The sequence below is a fragment of the Molothrus aeneus genome, chromosome 1 (assembly GCF_037042795.1).
Source record: "Molothrus aeneus isolate 106 chromosome 1, BPBGC_Maene_1.0, whole genome shotgun sequence".
NCBI classification, from domain to species: domain Eukaryota; kingdom Metazoa; phylum Chordata; class Aves; order Passeriformes; family Icteridae; genus Molothrus; species Molothrus aeneus.
In genome coordinates, this window is record NC_089646.1 from 105,549,612 (window position 1) to 105,573,491 (window position 23,880).

Genomic DNA, 23,880 nt, shown 5'->3' on the forward strand with positions numbered 1-23,880 from the left:
TGCGCAAATACGTTTTGTGCTATTAATTTTTGCATAGGTTTAAAACATTTTAGAAATGGCGATATATAATAAAAAATACTTAGAAAGATGTTGCTGAAGAAGCAAATTGGTGAGAAACCTGAGCTCACTCAGGAGAGGCAGTGAGCCCTTGATCAGTCATGATTTTATTTTACAATTTTCATTGTTTCTCTGTTTTCAAAATTGAATCCTACGCATGCATGGTTACATTAAACTGTGCAGAAATACCCAGCTAGAAACTAGCTTATGGAAGTTATTTCATCCTGTAAACTTCCATTTTACTTCTATCTTTTGTATCCTGTCATTAATGCTGAAATCACTTGATTGATATTTTAAAATGTTTCATGTTGTACAGTCAATATCTGTGAATGTTAAAATAGCCTAAACTGACAAATTTGACTTTCACATTTTAATTCTCAATTTGTGTGAAACTGAAACAAACTGAATCAGAGTTTTAATGCTGTGAATCATCAGCACAGAATCAGAACTTCTAGTTAATGTCAGCATCAGACACAAATTTCCTTTGGAAAAGGTTTATTAAGTCAAAACCAAGACACATAATAAATCCTAATAAATACTAACCTAATTATATGAACAAGAAAATACTCATGTCTTGCAATATGGTTTGGAATCCGTAACACTTCCCAAGTTACAGGAAGAACTGCCCTGGGATATTAAGTGTAATACTGTTTGGGCATTGGATTTCATCTGTGGGGGTTTTGGTTCTTTTGTTTTGGATATTTTCTTGACAGTTGTTGTTTTGTAGTAGGAGCCCAAATGAAGCCATTTGAGTTTGATGAACAAACCACACAAAGATTCAGGGCAATAGTTATATATGCTGTGGATTATCGTATGTTTTAGAGCATGTTTGTTTATATATTAAGTGATTCTTCATCCTCTATTGCTGCAGTTCGAGCAATTATTTAATTGGGTATTTTAACGATGTCATGGTAGTCTCATTTTTCTTATTACATCAAATTGTTTCCACTTCAGGACAAGGATGGAGACAGGGCTGTCCATCATGCAGCCTTTGGTGACGAGGGTGCTGTGATTGAGGTTTTGCACCGCGGCAGCGCAGATCTCAATGCTCGCAATAAGCGCAGGCAGACTCCACTCCATATTGCTGTCAACAAAGGTCATCTGCAAGTTGTCAAGACTTTACTGGACTTTGGCTGCCACCCCAGTCTCCAGGTAAAGTAAATTTTAATGGAGAGTCACTTTTCAGCTACTGAATTGTGTGATTTGCTGCATGTAGGTGATAGAAAAATTATGGTAAATGGGATTGAAAGGAACAGAGATGGTAAAGTTCTCTGTCTCAGCCTTTACCCCACCATGTGATCAACTGTAACAAAAATGCTGTTCAGTCTGTTTGTTTTCTTGACAGCTAGATTGACACCTGGTTTATTCTATAGTTGATGCTAATTGGTATTTTCACAGTCTGTAGTTATTTCTAATTGTTAACTTTCCTTCCTGATTAATTACTCCTGTATCGAACCCACAACTCTGTGTTCCTTCTGCAAGCTACAGTTTAGCAGGCCAACAAGACTGTGGAATGTTTTGTTAAAAGAAACCTTTTATTTTTTCCCCAAAATAGACTTATCATTTATAGAACTCTTTAGTCTGATTCACTTTCAAATATTCAGCTTTTTATCTAGAAAGCACTTGTGTAGGATCTCAAGTACCATAATTTCATAGGGAATTTCATCTGTAATGAAGGTGATGGAAGCAGTAGCATAAGTGCAATGTCCTGTTTAGAAGGTAGAGTGGAAATCAGATAAGCAGGTATTCCACTGCTGAATGCAGCTGCATGAGCTGCATTAGTAAAATAAATGAGAATGGGTAAGTTTGAAGAGATTGGCATCAGAAAAAGCTGTAGTGGCCTGAGCAAATCAAGATATGCAGTAACAAGACATTGCCTCCTTGCTTTGCCGTGTCAATAATCAGTTTTTTTGGCGCTGTATATCCACATAAAAGAAGAGCAAAAACTTTTTTGAAATTAATGAGCATAGTGATTGTTTATTTATCTCCTTCTATATGACTCTTAAGGTACTGTCTTGATCTTGTTGAGATTGAGCTGTTATATCCATCCAGATCCTGTTTAGTATTTGTTGAACAGTAGATATAGTAAGGAGTCTCATGTGCTGAGACCAGTGAAGGGTGATTGTAAGTCACATAGGAACTATGGGTAGCCTAAGTGGATTTACCCGAGTCTAAATTACAGAATTTTGTTTCAGTTGAAAAAGTCAGTGGAATGGTGCAAGGATGCTGCATCTGGAAAATATAATTGGCTATTGAAAAAAATGAACTTTCAGATTCAGCATGTGTGCTGAGGAACTGCGATGTGCAAATGTGAGTAGGTGATTGATTTTGTCAATGAAAACACAGGGGAGTAAGACTGAGGCATGACTGGAATTTAACTGGCCAGCACTCTACTACTGTGGCCACTCACTCTGTAAACATATATTAGTTTGTGATCAGGAAATACTAACATTTGAACCAAATAAAAGCTACATGATTTGGTTCTGGCAAATTGGTTCACACTGGTTCAAGTGCCATATTCTGGCACTTTTTATTTGGCAGGTTTTGATTCTCACTGTAGAGATCTGTTTTTGTACTAGTGTATTGCTAAAATGTTCAGTTTCTGTGTTAGCTTGCAGTTGAGTCAGTGTTGGTGGCAAGAGACTTACATGGTGCAAGAATTTTACTGGAAGCATCAATCTGGAGATTTTGCCTATGTAGCTGGAAGTAAGCTTAAATCTACATGCTTTCTTGCAGTTAGTCTAGGGCATTTCTCTTCAGTCCAACCATTTGAATCCTTGAATAAGTAATGTACAAAATGCTTCTAGGAGTAACAAGTACTTTTTCCTTATTTGGGATACTTGAAAAATAAGGCATTAAACTACAAGTATAAATTCTTTCCTTGTTCAATTGTGCTGTCAAGTATTATCATGTACCTTGTGTAATATAATCTTGCCATAACAAGTTAAAAGCTTAATATTGGTTTATGACATTGGCTTTTGCTTCATGGAAAGTTATATGCTTCAGTTAAAACAACAGATATGCCTACTTTTTGTACCTGGACTGCATTTTATTTTGATTTGCTTATGCTTTAATTTCACACTGTCATTTTGGTATTGTCTTCTACATGGTTAATTGCTGGCTAAACTTAGCATTTATTACTCAAAATTCCATGCCTCCTTTTGCCTGTCTTGTCTTCCCTCTGTCACATTAGTTTTTGTTGCTGTCCTGTTATTTATAAATTGTAATTTGGGCATCCAACTCCATCTGGATGAGCAGCATAGAGAAGTCGCTATCTTCCACAGTGTCTTCAGCACTATGGGGTACAAAGCATAGTTCTGGCAGTAGTGTGTCTGTACAATGGTGGAGCTCAGGGTGGTGCTTCCCACTGAAGCGTTTGCAAAACTGGAGCAAGATGAGAAGCAGCTTGCTCTGAACTCTGCAATATAGCAGCACTCAGGTCTGGAAGAGCTGTTTTGTGTTTATGCAGTCAGTTTTCCTAGTGATATTTTAACATCTTTTTAATGTGGATGCATGCAAAAATTGACGTAAACTGTTTCTGGTTTTAGGATTCTGAAGGGGACACTCCACTTCATGATGCAATAAGTAAAAAGCGTGATGATATCCTTGCTGTACTCTTAGAAGCTGGAGCAGATGTTACTATCACCAACAACAATGGGTTTAATGCTCTTCATCATGCTGCACTAAGAGGAAACCCTAGGTACATATTTCTTTTTAAAGATTATTATTTATTGTATGTAAAAGGAAAACAAGTACAGGTGAGGGTAGAACTTTGGTATTCTTTCAGAAGGTCCTTACATCTGCATGTAGTTGTATTTCTTAAATGTTGATGTTGCTTAGCTATCTTTCTAATGTTTGGAAGCCCTTACTAGAATGAAGCTAGGAGTCTTCTATCCAGATAACTCCAAATTCCTGGAAATCTCCTGTCATGGCTATAAAATTTTGCCAATAAAAGTTTTGATAAGTAAGTTAGTAAGATCTTGAAGATGAAATCGTGATATAGGATAAAAATTGTAAATACTGCTATGTTTCCCTTCTTGAGTATTGGAATTGATAAATGAATTTGAGGTTTTTAGAAATACTTATTTGTGGATAATTATTAAGTAAACCATACAGTTGTAAAGCACTCAGGATTATTGCAATAGATTATATTTGTCAGTATTTGAAACAGTTAATTATATTTTCATAGAAGTATATCTAGAAGGAATTTTGTGTTTCAGCTTTTATATAGCAGCTCAACTGAAAAAATTCATTTTAAAGCATAGCTTGTTTTATACTAACTGCATTCTATATGTCTACATTCAATTTTCAGTTAAGGTAGTCTTGAAAAATCCTTCATAGATAGAACTTTAAAGAAAAGTTGTGTTGCTGATTCCTTATTACACTGTGGCTAAATAGTATTTTCCAAAGCTTGTTGTCATGCCAACAAGACTTCAATAATACTTTATCCTCAGGTAAAGTATTTAGTATAGTTTACACAAAAGAAGAAATGTGCATGTTTCCTTGTTTACTACTAAATTTGGTTTTTCAGTTGAGAGAAGTTGGAGAAATAATGCTGTAAGTTTGTATAAATTCCGCCCATTATTAATATATGGGATTAAAATCTAGGTTAGTCTCTTAGAACACAGCTATCAAGATTGATGGTTAAAAAGTAAACATAATTAATTATCTATGTTTGTGGAATGGATTAATTTCATGAGGTAAAAGTAGTGGCTGGAAGTGTTGATAGGACGAATAAATGTTTACCATTTTCTACAGTACTCATAAAAGGTCTTTATGAGAACATGTGAAAGGAGCTTATTTTTGGCATTCAGAAGACAATTCTTCCAAGTCCCATTTGGTAACTTCTTCCTCTAAAGTGAATTCTTCCTACTTATATAACAGCATTAGCCTGGAGCACTGTTTCCTGTCTCAGTTACCCTGGTGGGGTATTTTTTGTTTGTTTGTTTTTTTTTTTTCCTGCAATGCTTTTCCTTAGCTCTTGTGGTAGTTGCTTTGTGTGACCATAATCTCAAGATAAGATGTAGGGAAAAAAATGTTTTTCATGGGCATGTGCTGGAGATTTTTCTGTGGGTAAATATTTTAGAAGTGACCATTCATTTAATGGGGGGATCCAAGTTGTAGTTCAGACTGGATCAGTTTGATGGTTGGTAGAATGTGAAGTATAGTGCAATTTTAACAAGAATCCTTCCTCCTTTACAAAAGTTTTCATTGGAAGTATTGGAAAATGTTTTCAGTATTAGTGATTTGAATGCTGTGCGGGTTCCCTCCATACAAGGGATTTCACTAGTATCTAAAACAGATATTTAATATTCTTTTTTGGTTGCAGTTCCATCTGAGCACTGCTCAAGCATGCAGAAAAGGAATTTTGTCTCCCATCATGGAAGGAGTAGTTTAATCTAAAATATCTAATGCTCACAGCATTAGATATTTTACCCATCAGCCTGGGAAGAAATAATTGAAAATGAAACCAAAACAAATCTATTTTGATTTCTCCCCCTGGCAAAAATTTGTCATAATAGTTTCATTCATCTAGGAGTTGAGTTTTATATTCCTCAAGACTTCAGTGATACTCCTTTGTTTCATTGCTGATTTTGTAGTTCTGCCACTTGGCTGTTTCTGAATGAAACCCAAGTTTTTGTATTTACCACTTTGTTTTTCTAATCTGATATAGAGCAACGTCTATTACTGATCTGTTAAATGCACTAAGCACAAGCTATTTAAAACACTGTTAAAAATAACCCCCTCATCTTTAGCTTGTTACTGCTGTGGGTCACAGTGTGTAATAGGTTCTGCTTGAAACCTTACTTCAAGACCTATCTTTCCTCATCTAAGCTTCCCTGCTCCACCTAAACTGGAGTTTTTGTGGCTTCGGGATGTGGTGCCTTATATTAATACAATGCATTAAATTCTCCTTATATTGAAATATATAGATATATTATGTAATTTCTGTATTATTTTATAAAAGTTAAACATGTATTCATATGTGTGTATATATGTGTAGGCATTTATGTGCATAGCTATAATTCTAAAAATTAAAAATGTGCTATATATGCAAGAATTAATGAAGTTGACATGCACCATCCTTGTTAAGGATAATAAAAAAAATGCATGTGTTAAGTGCATGATTATCACAATAAATGGAGGTGGATTTCTGTAGTATTTTTTCTAGTTGATGTCAAATAGGTATTTGGAACCAATTTCATTTTTAGAGCAAAACTTCTTGTTTCTTGAGTTCTGACCTTTATAAATAATAAGGAGATAAATGTCCCAAGAAAAACCCTACAAATTATGCTGAGAAGAACATTCCAAAGTTTTTAATTTTTCATATGAAAACAAATACATTCTATTTTAAATGTTTGAATATTGGATAAATAATATAAGAAAGATAGTGATTTATGTCAAATACTGCTGAGATTGTCTCAGCACTTTATCTTCCATGGCAGTTTGGCTGTGTTTTCCACAAGTCAAGGTACAGTGTGTTTCTGAGAGCATCCTATTCTTAGTAGAATATATCTCCTTTTCATGTTTTGCTTGTCTTTGTACCTTGTGAATTGGTACAGAAACAACTTTTGGTTTTTGTGCTGATGTATAATATTGAAATGTAGATTGAATGTTAGTTTATACTGCAGGTAGCTTTAAACTTGTGCATGGGAAATAGAGCTAAAAAGAAATTTTAAATCAAGTATAGGAAAGTTAAACTTTATTTAATACATGATTTCTTGTTCGTAATTTTTAACTGAGTCAGTCATATTAAAAGTGCATTTATTTTGGACTTTTTTCAAAGTACTGTGAGCCTCAAAGCTTGGCAGACTTTGCCTCTTCAGTGTTAATGAGATTTTTTTCAGACAGAAAAAAGGAGAGTAAAATTTGAAAATACTGTACAGATTGGTTATTTTTGCCACGTTATCATCTCTTGCTTATGTTTGATCTATTCACATACCTGTGACTTCAGATTTTGAGCTGAAGACATGACTGTGAAGTGTAGGCGTATTTTATATCCGTTGCCCCAGTTAGTTTTAGATTTGCATTGTGTCTTGTGAAGAGAGCTTTATCCACTCTGCAGCTAGCATCTTAAATAGAGGCTGCTCTTGGAGCTGACCTGACTTCACACACGTGTATGATTAATTCTTCAGAGCAATAAATTCTGCCGGACTTTAAATCAAAAAATTCAAGTCCTGGAGTAAGATACAGATTTTAGGTATTGCTCTCCAATAGCAAGAAGTATGTCATCTTTATGTTCCTAAACTGGCAAGCAGGAGATTGTGGTTTAAAATAGAATTGTAATTTTTCCCCATGGTTTTCTTATTATTTAGGAGATCTCAATTTTTTTTTTAGATTTGCAGATGGTTTGAAGGGGTTGGCAGTGAGATTTCTAACTGTAGCAATTTAATTGAGAGGTGGGGTTTCTCACTTCTACGTAGTGTTAATGAGTGTCTTCAGGAAGTGTCTGCAGGACTCACGGGCTGTGTTGTCATGGAGGTCTCAGAGAGACAAGTTCTGAGGAAATGAGAGTGGTACAATTATTTTCTAAACCAGTCAAAGTGGTTTTTTGCTTTTGTATTTGCAGTTCTGACAGTAAATGTAGGTTAAGCTCAGTTGAAGCTAAGTGCAAAGAGAGTCTGTTTTTAAAACCTCTTATTAAAGTATTATGTCAGAAAATGCTTTGGAAGAATACTTTTGTTCAAGTTGGTTTGGAGGAAGAGTATAATCTCCATGAGCAGACCTATTATTAGGTGGCAGATTAGCCTGTAGTTGTTGAGGTCAGTAACAAATTTATTATCTTTAAGTAGTAAATAATGTGCCTGACAGATAGAAATGGCAAGTACAGTTCCTGCCCTGGGGAGTTTCCTTCCTTGTACAACATAAAAAAGGGGAGAGGGATGCCCAGAAAGTAAACCTGCCCTGCCAGTACTGTTCATGATTGTTTCTTTTTTGGTTTTGGGTTTTTTTGGTAAGTTCTGCTAGAAAGGGCACCAGACTTGAGGAAGAATACAAGAGACAATAAATCATTGGGAAGTGTTTATTTCACTGCTTACCTATCTTCTTTATAAATATTGTAAGAGATGGTTTTTACTGCGTATGGACAAAATGTTAAACACCAGTAGCAATTTATTTACAAATACAAACTTGAAATTTTGGAACACAGAATTTGCTACACTCCTGGTTACCTTCCATCTTCAGGCTGCCTAGAAGTTGAGCTGCACTGAAGAGAGGACTACATAATTGCTCTGAGCAGGTTTCGTGTCCAGTTTTAACAGCCTCAGAAATCCTGTAGTGATCAATGCATAGCTACAGCTGGTTGAAGGGGACCAAATCCATTGAAGAGGTGATTTGGTTCCATTTTACCAGCTTTAGCAAAGCATTGGAGTGCAGGAAGCTTATAATTCACTAACACATTTTAAAGCACATGAGCAGTGCACAAAGAACACGCGGCTTTCTTCTGTGTTACACAATTTGTTTCTTGTCAATGCAAATTTTTAACTCTTTCCTAATTTGGAGATGGTATAATTAAAAGCTGTATACCAGAAAGGCCTGTACCGATTTGTTCTGTCCTTGAGTATTTCCTTGAAGATATTTGGATGAGTCTTAAATCAAATCATAGTTACAGTTTAAACTTTCTCCTGTCTAGTGTAATCAAGTTTTAGAATAGGTTAGAAACTGTAGTCTTAAAGTTTCAATCAGAAATAGATAGAGCTCCCTTACTTCTTTATGTTAAATTTTACTGGGGAAGAACGTTTCAGTTTCCTTGTCACCCTCCTCCCCCCCTTCTCCTCATTCATTTTCTGGCAGGTTCTCTTTTGCAGCTGCTTTTATGCTGTAGTTGGTTAGCACAAATATAAATGCCAAGTGCTTTCAATTCCATTGCTATATCTCTGGTTAGTATTAACTTTTTAGGAATGATTATATAATATAGCAGGATAAATTTAATTTTTTTACCTTGATAGCATATGTAAAAACGTTTAATGCCAGAAAAACACAGCTTTTAAAGATTTATCTGGGGTTGCATCTGATTTCTTCTCAACTAAGGTCCTTAATACAAAATTGTGCGAGCTCACATAGCTTTTTTTTTATGTCATACTGAATTCTTTCTGAGCTTTGACTGCAGTGGAAATTAGGGGACAACCTTAGTTCAAACCATTCTCTAGTAATGAGTATGTCAAGGATAGCCAACGTGTGTTTGTTGCATAGTCTGATGATGGTGAGAAGATTTATGTAAATATATTCCCCAACACTATGTATCCTAATAGAAATGTAGCAGGTCACTTGGACTTAAGCATCAAGATGGCTATAAAATGAGTTTCTATTTTTACCAGTTATAGAGGAACTGTTTTACAGATACAGCTGCTCAAGTGCGCTTTTGGATGGCAATACAGTTTCATGTACTGGCCATATCGGGACAAAAAACGGCTGTGGAAAAAAAGCCGTGTAGCATTTGATAATGTCAGCATCTGTTATCCCTGTCAGTCACACAGTTGAAATGTTTGAGTTACAACTGTGTCAGCAGATGCCCAAAGTTCAACGTGTGCTCAGTTAAAATTGAACAGCTGATCTAAGTGATGGATGTGACATTTTAGAGTGACTGGGTATGTATTCTTAGAGATATGCTAACATGAACTAGCAGGAAGCAATGTCAACATATAATTTTAACTTTTGTATCACTCTGAACTGTCATTTTGTGTCAGAATAACATTGCAATGTTATACAAGGGAGAACACAGTATGATAAATTGTTACCAAAAACCACTTGGATAAATCAAAGCTGTTAAAAAAATCTGTCCCATTTTATAGAAGAAGCTAAATCAATTGGTGCTGAGCGCAGGAACTCATCAGAAAAAGAGGAAAATGCTTAGCAATTAACCCCTCAGTGAAACTGCTAGTTATACCAAATTGCTTCTGTGAGCATGACTGAGTTTAGTGGCCTTCCTTTATTCAGAAAAGCTACTGCAATTTGATTTGTTTCCCACTCTAAACCAGGTTGTAATTTAGATGTTAAGATACTGTAGCCTTCGTGTCAAAATATCTGCTCCTAAGAGAAAGAGTTTTAAAAAAAGTATTGAAACTTTGCTTTCTTAAGCAGGTAAGGTAATATTTCTGCTTGCATATATATATATATATATTAATATGTAGTCTCAGGTGTTAAAAATATCAGGCTGTGGATATTATTAGCTGTTTGAGAATTATGTGAGTATTTAAAAATTAGTTCTCCATCTAAAAATCGTGTGTTGCATTTGTTTATTTTTCTTGTTTGTTTTGGTTGGAGTTTTTTTCCTCACAGACATTTTAGTAAGCAAAGGGCTACAGTTAGAATCTTTAATCTGGGCCAAATGTGCCTATTTATCATGGACATATCCTATTTAATAACTGCTTTTAGAAGGCTACTGTCATGAATAGAAATGGCCGAATTGATGAGTGGGGAGTTCTTTCCTCACATTTTCCCCTTGTTCCTGGATTTGATGTTGAGTATCTTTACTTAGGGAGGCTATGCATCAGTGTATTTTAATTAATATCACTTTTAGAACTTGAGACTATTGTGGAACTATTTCTCATGTAGTTCTTAAAATTTTTTTTATGGCAAATTTTCTTGAATTTGGATTTAAAATAAATTCAGCTAATTTAAAAAGAGTATTTAAGATAACTTACCTTTTAGGCTGTAGTTGTCATTTGTGTTTTCATTTAGGAATCTGTCAATAGCTTTAATCCGCTGACTAGCAACTCTGGCCTAGAAATCTCTGTATTGTCACTTTCTGTGCATAAACCTGACACTGCACTTTGTATCGAAGAGCTCAGTGAGCATAAGAAGTGCTGATTTGGAGAAAATGTTAACTTAAGTCTTATTAAATTGCAGAAGTTATACTCAATTATTTTGGCTGTCATTTTTTGTAGATTACACTGTAATTTCATAGCTGTTAATACTTGTCTCAGTTGCAACCTGTGGATTTAATGTTCTATGGTAGATGTAAATTTAAATACTACCATCTGAAGTACACAGAACAGGCTGTGATTGCTATAACAGCGGCTTGTTTTTATGAGATGCATTTTGATAACTAGGCTTTTAAGTTTAGTTTAAGATCTATGAAGTGAGGAGTACTGGTAATGATGAATTTTGCAGCTATGCTGCAGTCTTAATTGGTGCATTTCAAGGTTTCATTTCCAGCCTTGCTTTGAATTCTGTTTGCAACTAATATTCTGTTTATCAGCTGTTAACAATTCTTCCTACCCACTTTTATAGTCACTTAATTTAATGTTTTGTGATTTGTTACTAACAAGTATGAGTTATTTTGCCAATACCAGCTGACCCTTAGCAAGCCAATTTGTCACATGAATGTCATTCAAACAAGAGGGAAACCTGTTTCTTCCAGCAGCTGTTTAGTTTCCTCTTACTGGTCGTTCCTTGCCTGCCAAAAATACATACTTCTTTACATTCCATAGCATTGTATGTTCATATGGGTACATAAAGAAGTATGTGCTCTGAGCAGGTACACACAGAGTTGCTTGACTGCCTGTCAGATGAACCAAAAAAGTATTTTGCTGATTTTTCTTGCTGTCATTAGGTAAAACTGGCTAACAGTTCTTTGGAAGGACAACAGTTCTGATAAACTGATGGTAGAAAATAAACTTACTATGCTAACTGAACTTTGCAATGCAATTTACCTGCACAGTGTCTTAAAGCTGGACATAGTTCATTATTTTGGGATGGCACTGATGTTAGAAGTGATTTTCCATATTTTTGCAGCCTCTTGCTCTTCTAAGTGACCGTGTTTAAGTAGAGAGTTGAATCGCTGGTAGGTTTGCAATGTCTTTTCTTAGAATTAGTAGCTGTAGTCCACTGTAAAAACTTCAGCTTCCTCCCAGGTCTTCTAGCAGATTTTCATGCTGGGGTACAGTTTGCATCTAGTATCCTGAAGGGAAGCACAGACTGATATAAAATAGCAGTTATAAACTTATTTTCTTACCCTAAATCCCACCTCTATGCTTTTTGTATCCCATCCATTATTCTGCAAACTCTTTGCAGGTTTATCCTTATTTACACTGTATTTCAGAGTGATTTAAAAAACAAAACAAAACAAAAAATAAAGCAAAACAAACAAAAAAACCCCACAAAAAGCCCAACCCAAACACAAAAGCACATGTCACCAGTGATCCTGCTTATCCTAAAGATGATGACATTGAATTAAGAAAACAACCTCTAACTGCTGTGACAGGATTTGGATTGTTAGGCCGAAGGTCACATGTGAAAGCTAATACCTATTCAACACTTCTGCAAGCAGCTTTTCTCGTTTTTTAAAACTGGCACTCACCTGCTTCAGTCAAAGTCTTGTCCACCCTTGAAATATTTATGACAGCTAAAATAATTAACTAAAAAATTAATCCAAACCAACCAAAAACCCTCATAGAAACAAAGCCTAAGTTTTGTAAGATTTTGTGCGACTTGGTTTGGAGCAGTGGTTAAATATTTGATGTGCAATATAGCTTTGACTTCTGAAGGACTGTCAGATATAGCTTATGGTTGCTTAATCTGTATTTCAGGAGTTGGTTTGGGTTACAGTAATGAGTAAGCTTTGTCTGTATAGCATTAGAAGCTGAATTTGAAATAAGCTGAACAATTAGTAACTGTAATAGTTGTAAGGAAAGCTGAGAGCAGAGGAAGTAAGAATTTCTGCAGCTCATGACAAAAACCTAGTGCAGCTGATAGAGAGCAAATCAGAGTGTAGCAGTAGCTAGCACAGTAGTACAAGGAGAATCAGCAATGCAGCATTAGAATCACAGCAGTCACATTCTAGTTTTTAAGTAGGCTGTTTTCATGTACGTCTGATATAAAGCACCTTGAAAATTTTGCCGAGACCTATTTGAGAGCTCAGCATTGCACTACAACACTGTTTATAAGGTTTTCTTTTTCAAGTTTGTACATTTTTAGTTGTGCATAGGAAGATAAGAATATTTTTCACTGAAATGAACAACCAGTTAATGGCATTGCAATTTACTTGTTTATCTTCTTTAAAAAGAATTCTACCTACTAAGCAAGTTGGGATTTGGTTTTTTTGGTTTTCTCCTTTTTTTTTTTTTTTTTGCTATGAAATTTGGACTAACAGTTGTTTTCTTTCAACCTGCTCTTTACACTACAAATGCTTGGTACTTTAGCACACTCAAAATTAAGCTGTTCCCAGAGTAGAGGGATTAATACAACAATTTAAAAAACAGTCTAGTAAATAAGATATACATGCAGAAAGTCATAGGCATCCTTTAAACGTGCAGAATAATGCAGGTCTCCTGATGTTCTGTTACCTGTAAGCTTAGTATCATGCAGCATTTGCAGTTGGAAGAGAGGTAATGACCTAGAGACACATCAGCAGCAGCCATCTCATCCTGAGTGCTCTCACTCTATTCGCTGAATCAGCTCTTCGTTACATGGGAGGGGGAGGCAAGGGGGGGCGCATGTCGGTGCATACAGTACCTCACCACCTTAAATAGATAAAACTTAAAAGAAAAATAAAAGGCATGAAGATGAGTGCCTAATTGGCACCTTCTTCCTTTCTTTTGAATGCTAAAATATGGATGATGTTGTATAGAAATTATACCTTATGTCTGCTGGACTGAGAGTTAAGACTCCAAGGATAGATGCTAGGAAGCCAAGGGAAGGTGAACTTAGCCCACTGTCAGATGAAGATAATCACAGGCAAAAAGAAAAATAAAAACCCAACAAAAGAACAAAACCATGCCCCCAAAAGTTGGAGTTGCTTCCAAAAAAAAAAAATTAGAAAGAGGCACCAAAAAAATAGCGATCGTCTCCCCCCTCCCCCGGCAAATATTGGTTTCTTCTAGTTCCTTAGATATTGCACTGCATCTTTTCTTGCTTGAGGTTATGTTTCCAGGCTTAACTGTAGGCAGGTCTGTGTTGAAGCTACTTTCCATCTTCAGAGGTCAAGTCTGCTCGCGAGGTCAGGGCTCCCGCACACACACTACAGAAGTCACCAACCGTATTTCCCACTTAGAGGGCACGAGCAAAACTGTTACGGCTTTATAGGCAGCTAAGCATTTGAAACATGCACTCCCAGGCAAACAGGCTCTCTTGTGCCTCTCTCTTCCCTGACCATATTTAGTCAACCATTGCAAAAAATAGTCTCTCAGCTGTCGATTGTCGATCCGGCAGCGAAGGGAGCCTCTATCCGGCTCTCTGCCTATTGATTGTGCAGCCTGCACTTCCACCGCCGCTTAGCCATTTGTCCCCAGGTTTTTTTAGCACTGCCAAATAAAGCTCTCTCTCATGTTTCCAGTTAGATTTCCCAGGTTTTCACTGAGCTTGCGCTGCTACTAGTAAACCCTGATGAGGTTGTCACTATACTTAGAAACGTTTGGGGCGGGAGGGGGGGGGAGGAGTGGGAGAGGGAAAAAAAAAAGGCAGCCCTGCTAGTAACAAGGCAGGGACTTCACACAGATATAGAACAATAAATATCCTGCGCTGCCGTGGCAGGTTGTGTAACCTGGTTTCTTGATCACTGAAAAATGCCGTGACTAACGTGTCGATTAACCCAAGGTCTGAGCAGCCTCAGTCGAAGTTTTCAATTGCAAATCATACAGTTATTTTATAAATAAGAAGTCAGTGCCCATTTGTACCCCTGCATTTCCATATTCAAATCAAGTTAGAAATTATTTTAAAAAATTTAATTAGTAAATTCATATAATTCCATACCATTACGTTTAATAATGCCATAGTATTTTGTTCCTAATGCTTATCTATAGAATTGCATCTAAAGAAAATAAATGCATATATAAATTAGGTGCTACTGTTCTTTAAAAAAACGGAATCGTTTTAGAAGAAAAGAAAAAAAGAAGAAATCAAGGGAACAGCTCATTGCATTAATCTTTCATGTTTACAAAATTGGCTCATGGCAAGACTAATAAGTGCACATTCAAAATATGAAGAGAGATTTTCATATTCATGGGGAGTATATGCAATGTTTTCTTTAAAAAAGAATAACTGAAATTTAGCATTTAAATACAACAGTCGGGAACCCAAATACTTCGAGACTTTGTATTTTGCAGACAAAATCTTTGTTTGGGAGCAAGAAGGATGAAAAAGGTGAAAATATGTCAATCTAAAATGAAACAAACTTATTAAATCAAAATGCCATTCAATTAATATTGATGTAATTAGTAGTTACAAAGTTCAGTATGGTAGGGTAGAGAGTGAATTGCAAAGTCCTGAGCAGACCAGTATATTGGATTTATACTTCCCTTGGTGCTTCTTTTTGTGTTGATTTTATCCTGTGCTTGGTTACTGCTCACCCTGTAGCTTCTGTTGCTTTCTGGTTCAAGTCACATTTTTTCTTTTCTCTTTGTTTTCATAATTATACGCTGAAGACAAAGTGTTGTGCACTACGTTCTTGTGAATTCCATGTAAATGTATATACCTCGTTGTTTCTTTGTTTACATGTGTATTGAAACTGATTTTTCAAAAGCAAGAGATGCTTGAAAATCTGAGAAGCAAAAAGAAGGAAACAGCCTGCCTTCTTAAACTTTTACTAACTAGACCATTGGTCAGATACGAATTCTATCTGCAACTCTCAATTCAAGGTACAGTGTGCTCAGTCGTACCAGTCTAAGGTAATAATCTCTTCCTGTTGCTTGTTCCTGAGAAATAGAAACTTCCTTCTTCATTCTTCCAGTGGTTCTCTGTACTGCACAGTGAGTATGCTGTAAATCAGATCAGGGAGCTGATTTGGCTTCAAGTTGGGTGCTGACGTGCACTTACGATCTTATGGTTGCTAAAAATAGTGCTGTCCTGCTCCTGTGTTACTTCTTGCACTATGTTGGTACAAATGTTTCTTTGGCTTCACAGTGAGCAGGCTTGGAGTACTATTCCATATGAGAAATAATCCAGCAGAAGAGGATGACCTTTCAGATGCTGTGTCGGGACCACTTTTTGTGGGAGTTTTTTTTTGAGCAGAGGTGGTAGTCAACAGGACAAGAAAGAGTTTTAGTAAAATGTGGTTTTTCTTCTGTTGTATTGTGAAATGCATGTCAGACTACTCAGTCTTGAAAGAAAACTTTGCCATAGAAGCTATCTTTAAATCTGAATTGTTCCTTCAACTATTTGAGGCTCTAACAGGAGGCAGGTGAATGGGTTTAGCTGAGCCAGGGTTAGGAGTCTGGAGAGGAGTATGTGGAGGTGGAGGTGGTGCGTGTGTATGTGGAGAATACTTCAAGCCAGGATTACTGTAAAATACATTATAAAACCATGTCATACTGAGACAGTGGAAACCTGAGTTGAGGGAGGAGAATGGCATGAAAGTAGAGAAACCTGTAATAGAAAGTGCAGTGAATCATTACAACCTCTGGTGAGAGGATTGCTGATAAGTTTATGCTGATCTAAGACTTTGCTTCTGGAAAGGGCGGTCTGCCCTCCCTGCAGCTCTGGCTTTGTCATTCCCTTACTCCTATTGCTTCTAGTGATCATGAAGTTGTGAGGTAGGTTGGAATATCTCATTGATCTGTCTGAAAGCAAACTTGCCAAATCAGGAGTCTGGCAGGTTGTTTCACTTGCTAGAAAATTATGTGTCTGTACAGACAACATAATGCAGGAACTGAAGTGCAGGGAAAAAAGTGGGATTGTAGAATTTAAGTTAAATGTGCTTATGCAGATTGTGGAGTAGCCTTTCTATTTTTTTCTGCCTAAGTATTTGTTTCTATAAAACCTTAACAAACACACCCTGAAAGGCTAAACAAACAAATCCACCCTACCACGATTCCACAAGCCTTCAACCTTCTTCATTTGCCTCATTCTGCAGTCAAATTGCAGTTGTTTGCAGAGAATCTTCTCTAGTTTTTGTTCATGTTTTTTTAAAACAGGGTGCAAGGATGTTTTTGCAGTTAAGACTGCTAAATCTGGAATTTTTTTATACAATGAGGCGTTGGCCTCATGTTGTTTACAAGTACTTTTATCTTGTAGATTTTCCAAATAGATCTGTTATTGTATGTTGCATTCTCAGATAGTACTGATGAGCATCTGCAAAAATTCTGTGAGCAAAGTACTGCATAAAACACAACATTTTATATGTAGGTTGGTAATGAATAATGCCCATATGCTAACTTTTCATCATAAGAATAATTTTTTTTTGTATGTCTAATGTTGGTAACTGGTGTTGAAACAAGTGCTCTGTGTGGCTGAAAGTAAATTAGTGTATTGTTCAGATCTGTGCCATATCTTATATTGCAAATACAGAGTTCATGCTGCTGAATTTCCATGGCAAGGGCTGGAATGAGATGATCTGTAAGGTCTCTTCTAACCCAAGTGATTCTGTGGTCCTATATAGGTTAAGCTGTGGTTCCAGACTCTCTAAAAACCTGAAATAGAAAGAAAAAAAAAGTGCTACTCATGTGGCAAGATCAAATAAAGATGCATGCAACAGCAGCATTTGCTGTTACTCTTCTGCATCTCAAATTAAATGTAGCACCATATTAGTGGATGTTCTTTGACCAAATCACTTGTAACTATTAGAGTCTAGGCTGTCATTTTATGGGGATGAATTGGGCAGTATAAGCCAAGGTAGCCCCAGCAGCTGCACCTGGGAAAGCAGCAGATACCTCCATCTCAGCCCCCTATGCACGCATGAGCCTTCTCAGTCCTTTTTGACTGAGCACGTGTTTAGTGCCTAGAAAAGAAGCAATAATTTGCTTATCCCTATTAAAGCTTTGCAGATAACTCCCTCAACAATTCTCACTGGAGTTTTTATCTTCTTGTTCCATTAGAAATGTTCAGAAGTTGCAAATGGGCATCCAGGTAAAAAAGGCCCAAAATCTTTTTATGAGCTTCCTGTTAAGCTGAAAATACTGCAGACCAACAAATACCAAAGCTTGCCTATTACAAAATTTTTTATTGGTGATGCTTTAGTAGTAATGTACAAATAGCATAGTAATGGCATAAGTTCAGTGTTTCAATTAAGAGTTTTAAGCATTTTATCAGTAATCTTTGCAGCTCCTCAGACAGCCATATAATCTGTTACAGTTGAATACACTGAAGATGATAGTTTGAAAAGTTTTTTTCAGGTGTTTGCATGATCAGGGATACTAATAGATTATTTCTTGATCTTTGCAGTACAACTACAGTGAAAGCAGTCTGTGGTTTGTTTAATGTATGCAAGATGAAAGCCAGTTTTCACATCTATGTTGTGGTCTTCAAAACAGAGCAATACAACCCAGCTTCTTCTGTAATACTTCATGGGGAAGAGTGAATCATGAATTATGTGTAATTGGCAACATTAATTCTCTAATGTGACTTTTTATGATGTATGCCTGTTCCAGTGAGTGCTGCTCTGAATGGTAGCCACTTAGCTGTCAAAATTTTGGCAGGAGCTCTAGAAAATCCTGTAAAAATTGAAAGAAACTACTTCTCATCTAATGAGGAGGAGGATGCAGCCACTGAGCCGAATTTACCATTGTAGCGTATTAATATCTTGCAGAATTTTAAGGTGTCATTCCATGAAACAGTCCTCCTAGCCTGCTGTCCTGTAATACAGCATGGTCTGAAAGAAAGATATAGTCTTTTTCTGAATAAAAAGAAACAACTGAGTAGTGGTTCCTGACCCTTCAGTGATTTGCTGTGAACAGTAAGATAAAAATGTATTCCATACAGATGCTATTTGTTTTGGTGGTCCTTCTGCTTTTCCAGTAAGACCAATGTCTCTTAAAAGCATTCAGAAATGTAGCAGGCATCTCATTTTTCTGAAAGCAAAATATCTCCAAATATTTTTCAGTCAAACTTCAGATAAAATTTTTTCTGGTATAAGACAGCAAACTAAAGATTTGAAAGAGGATCTGGTAAGGATAACATTCACATATTAAGATGAGTGATTTTTCTTCACAGCACACAAAATGCTGAGTCAGTTGGTTTCTTATTTTTGTTTCAAAGATGAGGTGTATTAAAGAAATGTCAATAGTATTTCTGAAGTACATTTACATATTGAGAAATCTGATAAAGTGTGTCAATGGACTTCAAATTTTGTGCATCTGTAGAATTGGCAATTTTCTTATTTCCTTACTGTAAAAAAGGATATAAAATATCATTGAGTTGGTTAGGACAGTTTCTTGTTTAGTGACTAGAGCTACTTTGGAGACATGCTGGCTGTAATTGGTGTTGATGCCCTTCCACAGTATTCCTCAAATTGTAGTTGCAGTTTTAAGAAAAATTTCTTGTTGGTCTTTTTTGTTTCTTTGTTTTGTTAGGTTATTGTTGCCCCACCTTTTCCTCATTGCTCACAGTCATATTGCTTCTGTCAGTCATAGGGAATTTTCAGGAATTTTTTTTTGTGTTTTTAGACTATCCACAGTAGATAAGAGCTTTATGGGGTCTTTAGAAGCACTGAGCATGGCAGGTGAAGATAACAAGCTTACATGACATGATGCCTTGTGGGAAGCCACTATAGAAGGCTTGTTGTGCTGTTGGGACTGTATGCTTTGTAGTAGCCCAGCATTCTGAAGGGCTGGTGTGGTTGTGTGCCCAGATACCAAGCAAACCATAGTGCTCCAGACATGTTTCCCTAAAGCAGCTAAACACAGTTCTGATGGTGCCAAGATTTGAAGATATGGCATCATTGCATTACAAAATAGACTATGTTTATCAGTGCAACTTTATACTGGTTAATTTTGCCACATTTCATAAAGCTTTGGTAACTTGAGTTTTATTAAATTATATTGCTAACTTTGAAAAATCCCACATAAGTGAATCTCCCAAAGAATTAGTGTTGCCATTGTTTGGTTTTTTTCTGAAGTATTCTAGTCTTTTCTTCCTAGCACATGAGAGAGCTGTAGAAAGTGTTATGAATAGAAACTGAGCAATGGCTCACAATGAGCAATGTACAGTCTGGTAAGTGTTGTTGTCTTATATTGCTGTGTTATAAGTTGGACTGTGAGGGAGTGAGAAGCAATCTGCCAGGAAAACAAATAATCCTAAGAGGCTGAAAATGGCTTCTGTCCACTCTGAGGAGGACAAACATCCAGAGCAGCCTGGCTATGGATGCTTCTCGTAGCAGTTGGTTTCCTGTGGGTTCGTATGACCTTGTGCCTTGAAAATGCAGTTGGTTAGTTGGCATTCCTGTAGACACTCTGATTCTGGGGACAAAAAAGTGTCACTTAATATGCCATTCTGGCAGCTGCAGCATAGGTGTGAAACCAGAGGTTTATGTTGTGCACTCAGTAGCAGGAGAACATGGAGATACTTGTTAAGCAGAGTCTTCTTTGGGAGCATTTGAGCAGAGAGTAGGAAGGAATGCACTTCCTTACTGTTACCTCACAGACTTCTCTGCTTTCAAGGAAGGCCTGTTAGGGTGATCTGTGCCCAGACACAACTTTTAGGGGTTTTTTATAGGGAACTCATTGGCTTGTTCTAAGAGAGAGCTTAGGAGTGAATACTACTCCACCTCAGTGTGGATGTTCAAGGCAACATATGATTGGAATGAACTGGGAGTTCAGTTTGTACTTGATGGGGCCGTCATTCATACCTTATGAGGGTATTTTTAAGTAAAAGCTGAGAGGTTCAATTCATGAGGCTTTTTCTGAGGATTATTGAGATCCCACATTTTTGATACCAGAGCTCTTGAAGAACTCTTTAATTTAGATACATTATCTGCCTTGCAATGCACTATGTGACTGAGTGCTTCCACTTGCATTAGCAAGGATTATTTGGATTTTAAAAGTTTGAATTTTGTGCAGAAGCCGTGTTTCTCCTGTAGATATCATGTTCCTTCAACAGTAGGGAAACATCAGATGACAGAAGAGGTTTCTTGGCACAGGATTGTAGTAGTTTCTGGTTTTGTGTTTGTCTTTAAGGAACTGTCATAAGGGAGCTGCATATGCTGTTTATAAAGATAAGACAATAAGGGGTTTAAGTTTGGTAACTTATGTATTCCAAAAGCTATGTGAAGACATGTAAGCTTATGAAAACTGTATTTCTCAGAGAATACAAGATTGAGCAATTTGTTTATCTAGCATTGTGTTGTTAATACCCTTAACTGAAGGTTAACTTTGGACTTTATGGATTTTAGTCTGCTTTAATACTTGTAGTAATCAAGTTGCTTTTCCCCACCCTACTCCCTGACTACCAGACACTGCCATGGTATGTTATAGTCAACCATTATATTTTAAGAAAATATCCCACTAGTTCTCACTTAACAGTTTCAGCATTTATTTTGTCTGTGCTTAAGAGATCTTCCTCCATTTTCTTTCGTACAAACTGAGTTTTAACTGTTACAGCCCATGGCATCAGTTTATAAAGTGATGATTTTAAAGAAATCTAATGTAGTGGAACTTGGTCATTAAATACTGAAGTATTTAATGGATGCTATAAAGATTTTGAGGGAGAAAATTCTTTTCTCTACATTTCAGAGTTTGTTTGAATGCTTCTTTAATGTAATTTTTATTGCTAGATAGCAATCTTCTAAAAAACAAACCCAACCCTCACAGTGTTCCAGGCATTGTATGGTTTGTTTGTGTGCTTTAATGAGAAGGAAATGAACATGAAAATATTCTGCTTTGGAACTGTTGGTATAGCTTTTCACCCACTCTCTCTGTTTGAAAAAAGATTAAAATTATTTTAGCCACTAGTACATAGTTCTGAGGATTAATGTTGTTCTACTGTTGTCACTCAACATACGTTGTAGGGGGTGTTTATGCCATCTCTGCTTATGCTTTTCAGCGCAATGCGTGTGTTGTTGTCCAAGCTACCACGACCGTGGATTGTTGATGAGAAAAAAGATGATGGTTACACAGCCTTACATCTGGCAGCTCTTAATAATCATGTGGAAGTGGCTGAACTTTTGGTGCATCAGGTAGGACTTTTCTCAGGAGGATTTAAATGTCATGCTTTGGTTAACCATCTGATGTGAAAATAGTTGGCTGCTTTATGCCTGCAGTCGCAATGCAGAAGCAGTGGAGGAGGGAAGGACGTGTTGAGCTCTAAAGGTCAAATTTGCCTCTGAGATTGTTACAATGGCCTAATGGTGCAGAGAGACTGAAAAATTGGATACCTAGTTTCATTCAACAGATCAACATCTGTACAGTGAATAATTAAGTATTTAATCTCTTCTGTTCTCAAATCCCCTAACTAGGAATCGTATTCAGGGTCATAGTCGGTGTCCTAATGGACTGCCTTGCCTGTAGATGAGTTGCTGGGGTGATAATGCTCTAATGTTTTGAATATCTTGCAGGGCAATGCTAACCTGGATATCCAGAATGTTAACCAGCAAACTGCTCTTCATCTTGCTGTTGAACGACAGCATACACAAATTGTTAGGGTAAGTATCTTATTTGCAGTAAGCCATATGGTTAATGGCATTTGGCTAAAGCTGATGGTGGCTGTTAAAATATGAATACTTCATGAACGTTCAGAAAATTATTTGACAACATATAGTCACTGCATGTTTGTTTGATTGGATTTTGTTTCATTCAGAAGCCTGCCAACTTGCACAGAAGGTCAGTCAGCAATATGAACGCTGCTTGAAGCATGCTAAATTTTTGTACATGTACATTATGGTTTCCTCTGTGTGGTTGCCAATTCCAGCATCCCTTCTTGTTTAGTAAGGAAGAATGTGTTCGGCTGTTACTTGTCTGAATCTTGTGGTGCTGTAAGGGGATCTTCAAATAGCATTTCTGATGCCTCCTGCTGTATGAATAATTGTTCTTGCTCGTAGCTTTTGCAAATTGTAACACGAAACATCTTTTATGACCTTAACTCCTTTTCAGTCTCTGAGTGTTTGACATTCCATGCTCTTAGCTTGGGAGACCTATAAGCAGTGAACAGTAGTGCCCTATTGGTGAAAGGAATGCTATCCTGGTTTTTTGCTTGCATAGTTGCAAAAGTGAATGCTTCAACAAAGCTTTGTTGCTAGCACAGGAAGTGTGATGAGTCTGGCGTAGCTTGCTGTTTCTGGCCTGTGTGCACTGTCATACAGGACCTGTGTGACTGTTTGCCTTGCTACCATGGGATTTTGAGGCTCAGAGAGAGCACTCACTGCTCTCAGAGTGAATACATCAACCTGGCCTTGGCCTTTGATGTAATTTTTTTTCTTAATGGAATCATCTTGTATGGAAAACTGTCTCTTATTCAGGCCTACACAGAATTATTCCCCTATGCAGACCTGCATTCTGTTAAAGTGTTATTTAGCCATAAGGTTTCTCCAGCTCTGCAGGCTGATGGGTGTGATCCCGTTACAGTGAAACATGTGATATGGCCCTATATCTGGAACTGCTTGCTACCAGAAGAATGGTTTCCTAGAGTCAGTGCCACTTGCATCCTGCAAGCTATTTGGCAGCTGTGTTTGGTGAACTCTTGTGCCCTTCTGGAATTTACACAGTACCTGGGAATACAATATTAATGTAGCAGATGAGCAGGAAGGTAGGCACGTAGAAGAACTAGCACGTGTGTTTCACTGACATGCTTATATCTGAGAATGTTTAAGTGAATGACCCTGTAGAGTATCCATTTTTCAGAACTGGATTAACTTTAAGAAGTCCTAAAATAGCTCATGTAGCCATGCAAAGAACATGTTGGCTCCATATTCCAAAACTAATTCCTATTGGATAGCTTCCAGGGCTGGGTTTGTACCCTCAGGCATTTGTGGAATAGTGGTCAAAGGTAGCACGGTTCTTTTAAAAGTCCTACTGCCATGACAAAGGGCAATGGTTTGCTTTTTTTTTTTAATTATTTTTTTAAACTTCTGCAAAGACTCTGAAAATCTGTGGTAGTCAAGGATTCCAGGAGAAACTCAAAGCAGTAAAGAGCTAGTGGTAGACACAAGATATGAATATGAGAAAAGAAATTAGTCCAGAG

General features: G+C 36.8%; 1 protein-coding gene across 3 annotated transcripts in view; it reads left to right on the forward strand.

Annotated features, from left to right (window-relative positions):
• MIB1 (MIB E3 ubiquitin protein ligase 1) overlaps window positions 1-23,880 on the forward strand; it is an 86,376-nt gene that overhangs the window by 29,589 nt on the left and 32,907 nt on the right. For all 3 annotated transcript variants that reach the window (XM_066562394.1, XM_066562386.1, XM_066562402.1), the window contains exons 11-14: window positions 1,012-1,209; window positions 3,606-3,757; window positions 21,748-21,880; window positions 22,259-22,345. In XM_066562394.1, the coding sequence (XP_066418491.1) occupies window positions 1,012-1,209; window positions 3,606-3,757; window positions 21,748-21,880; window positions 22,259-22,345 (570 nt within the window). The remainder of the gene's footprint in view (window positions 1-1,011; window positions 1,210-3,605; window positions 3,758-21,747; window positions 21,881-22,258; window positions 22,346-23,880) is intronic.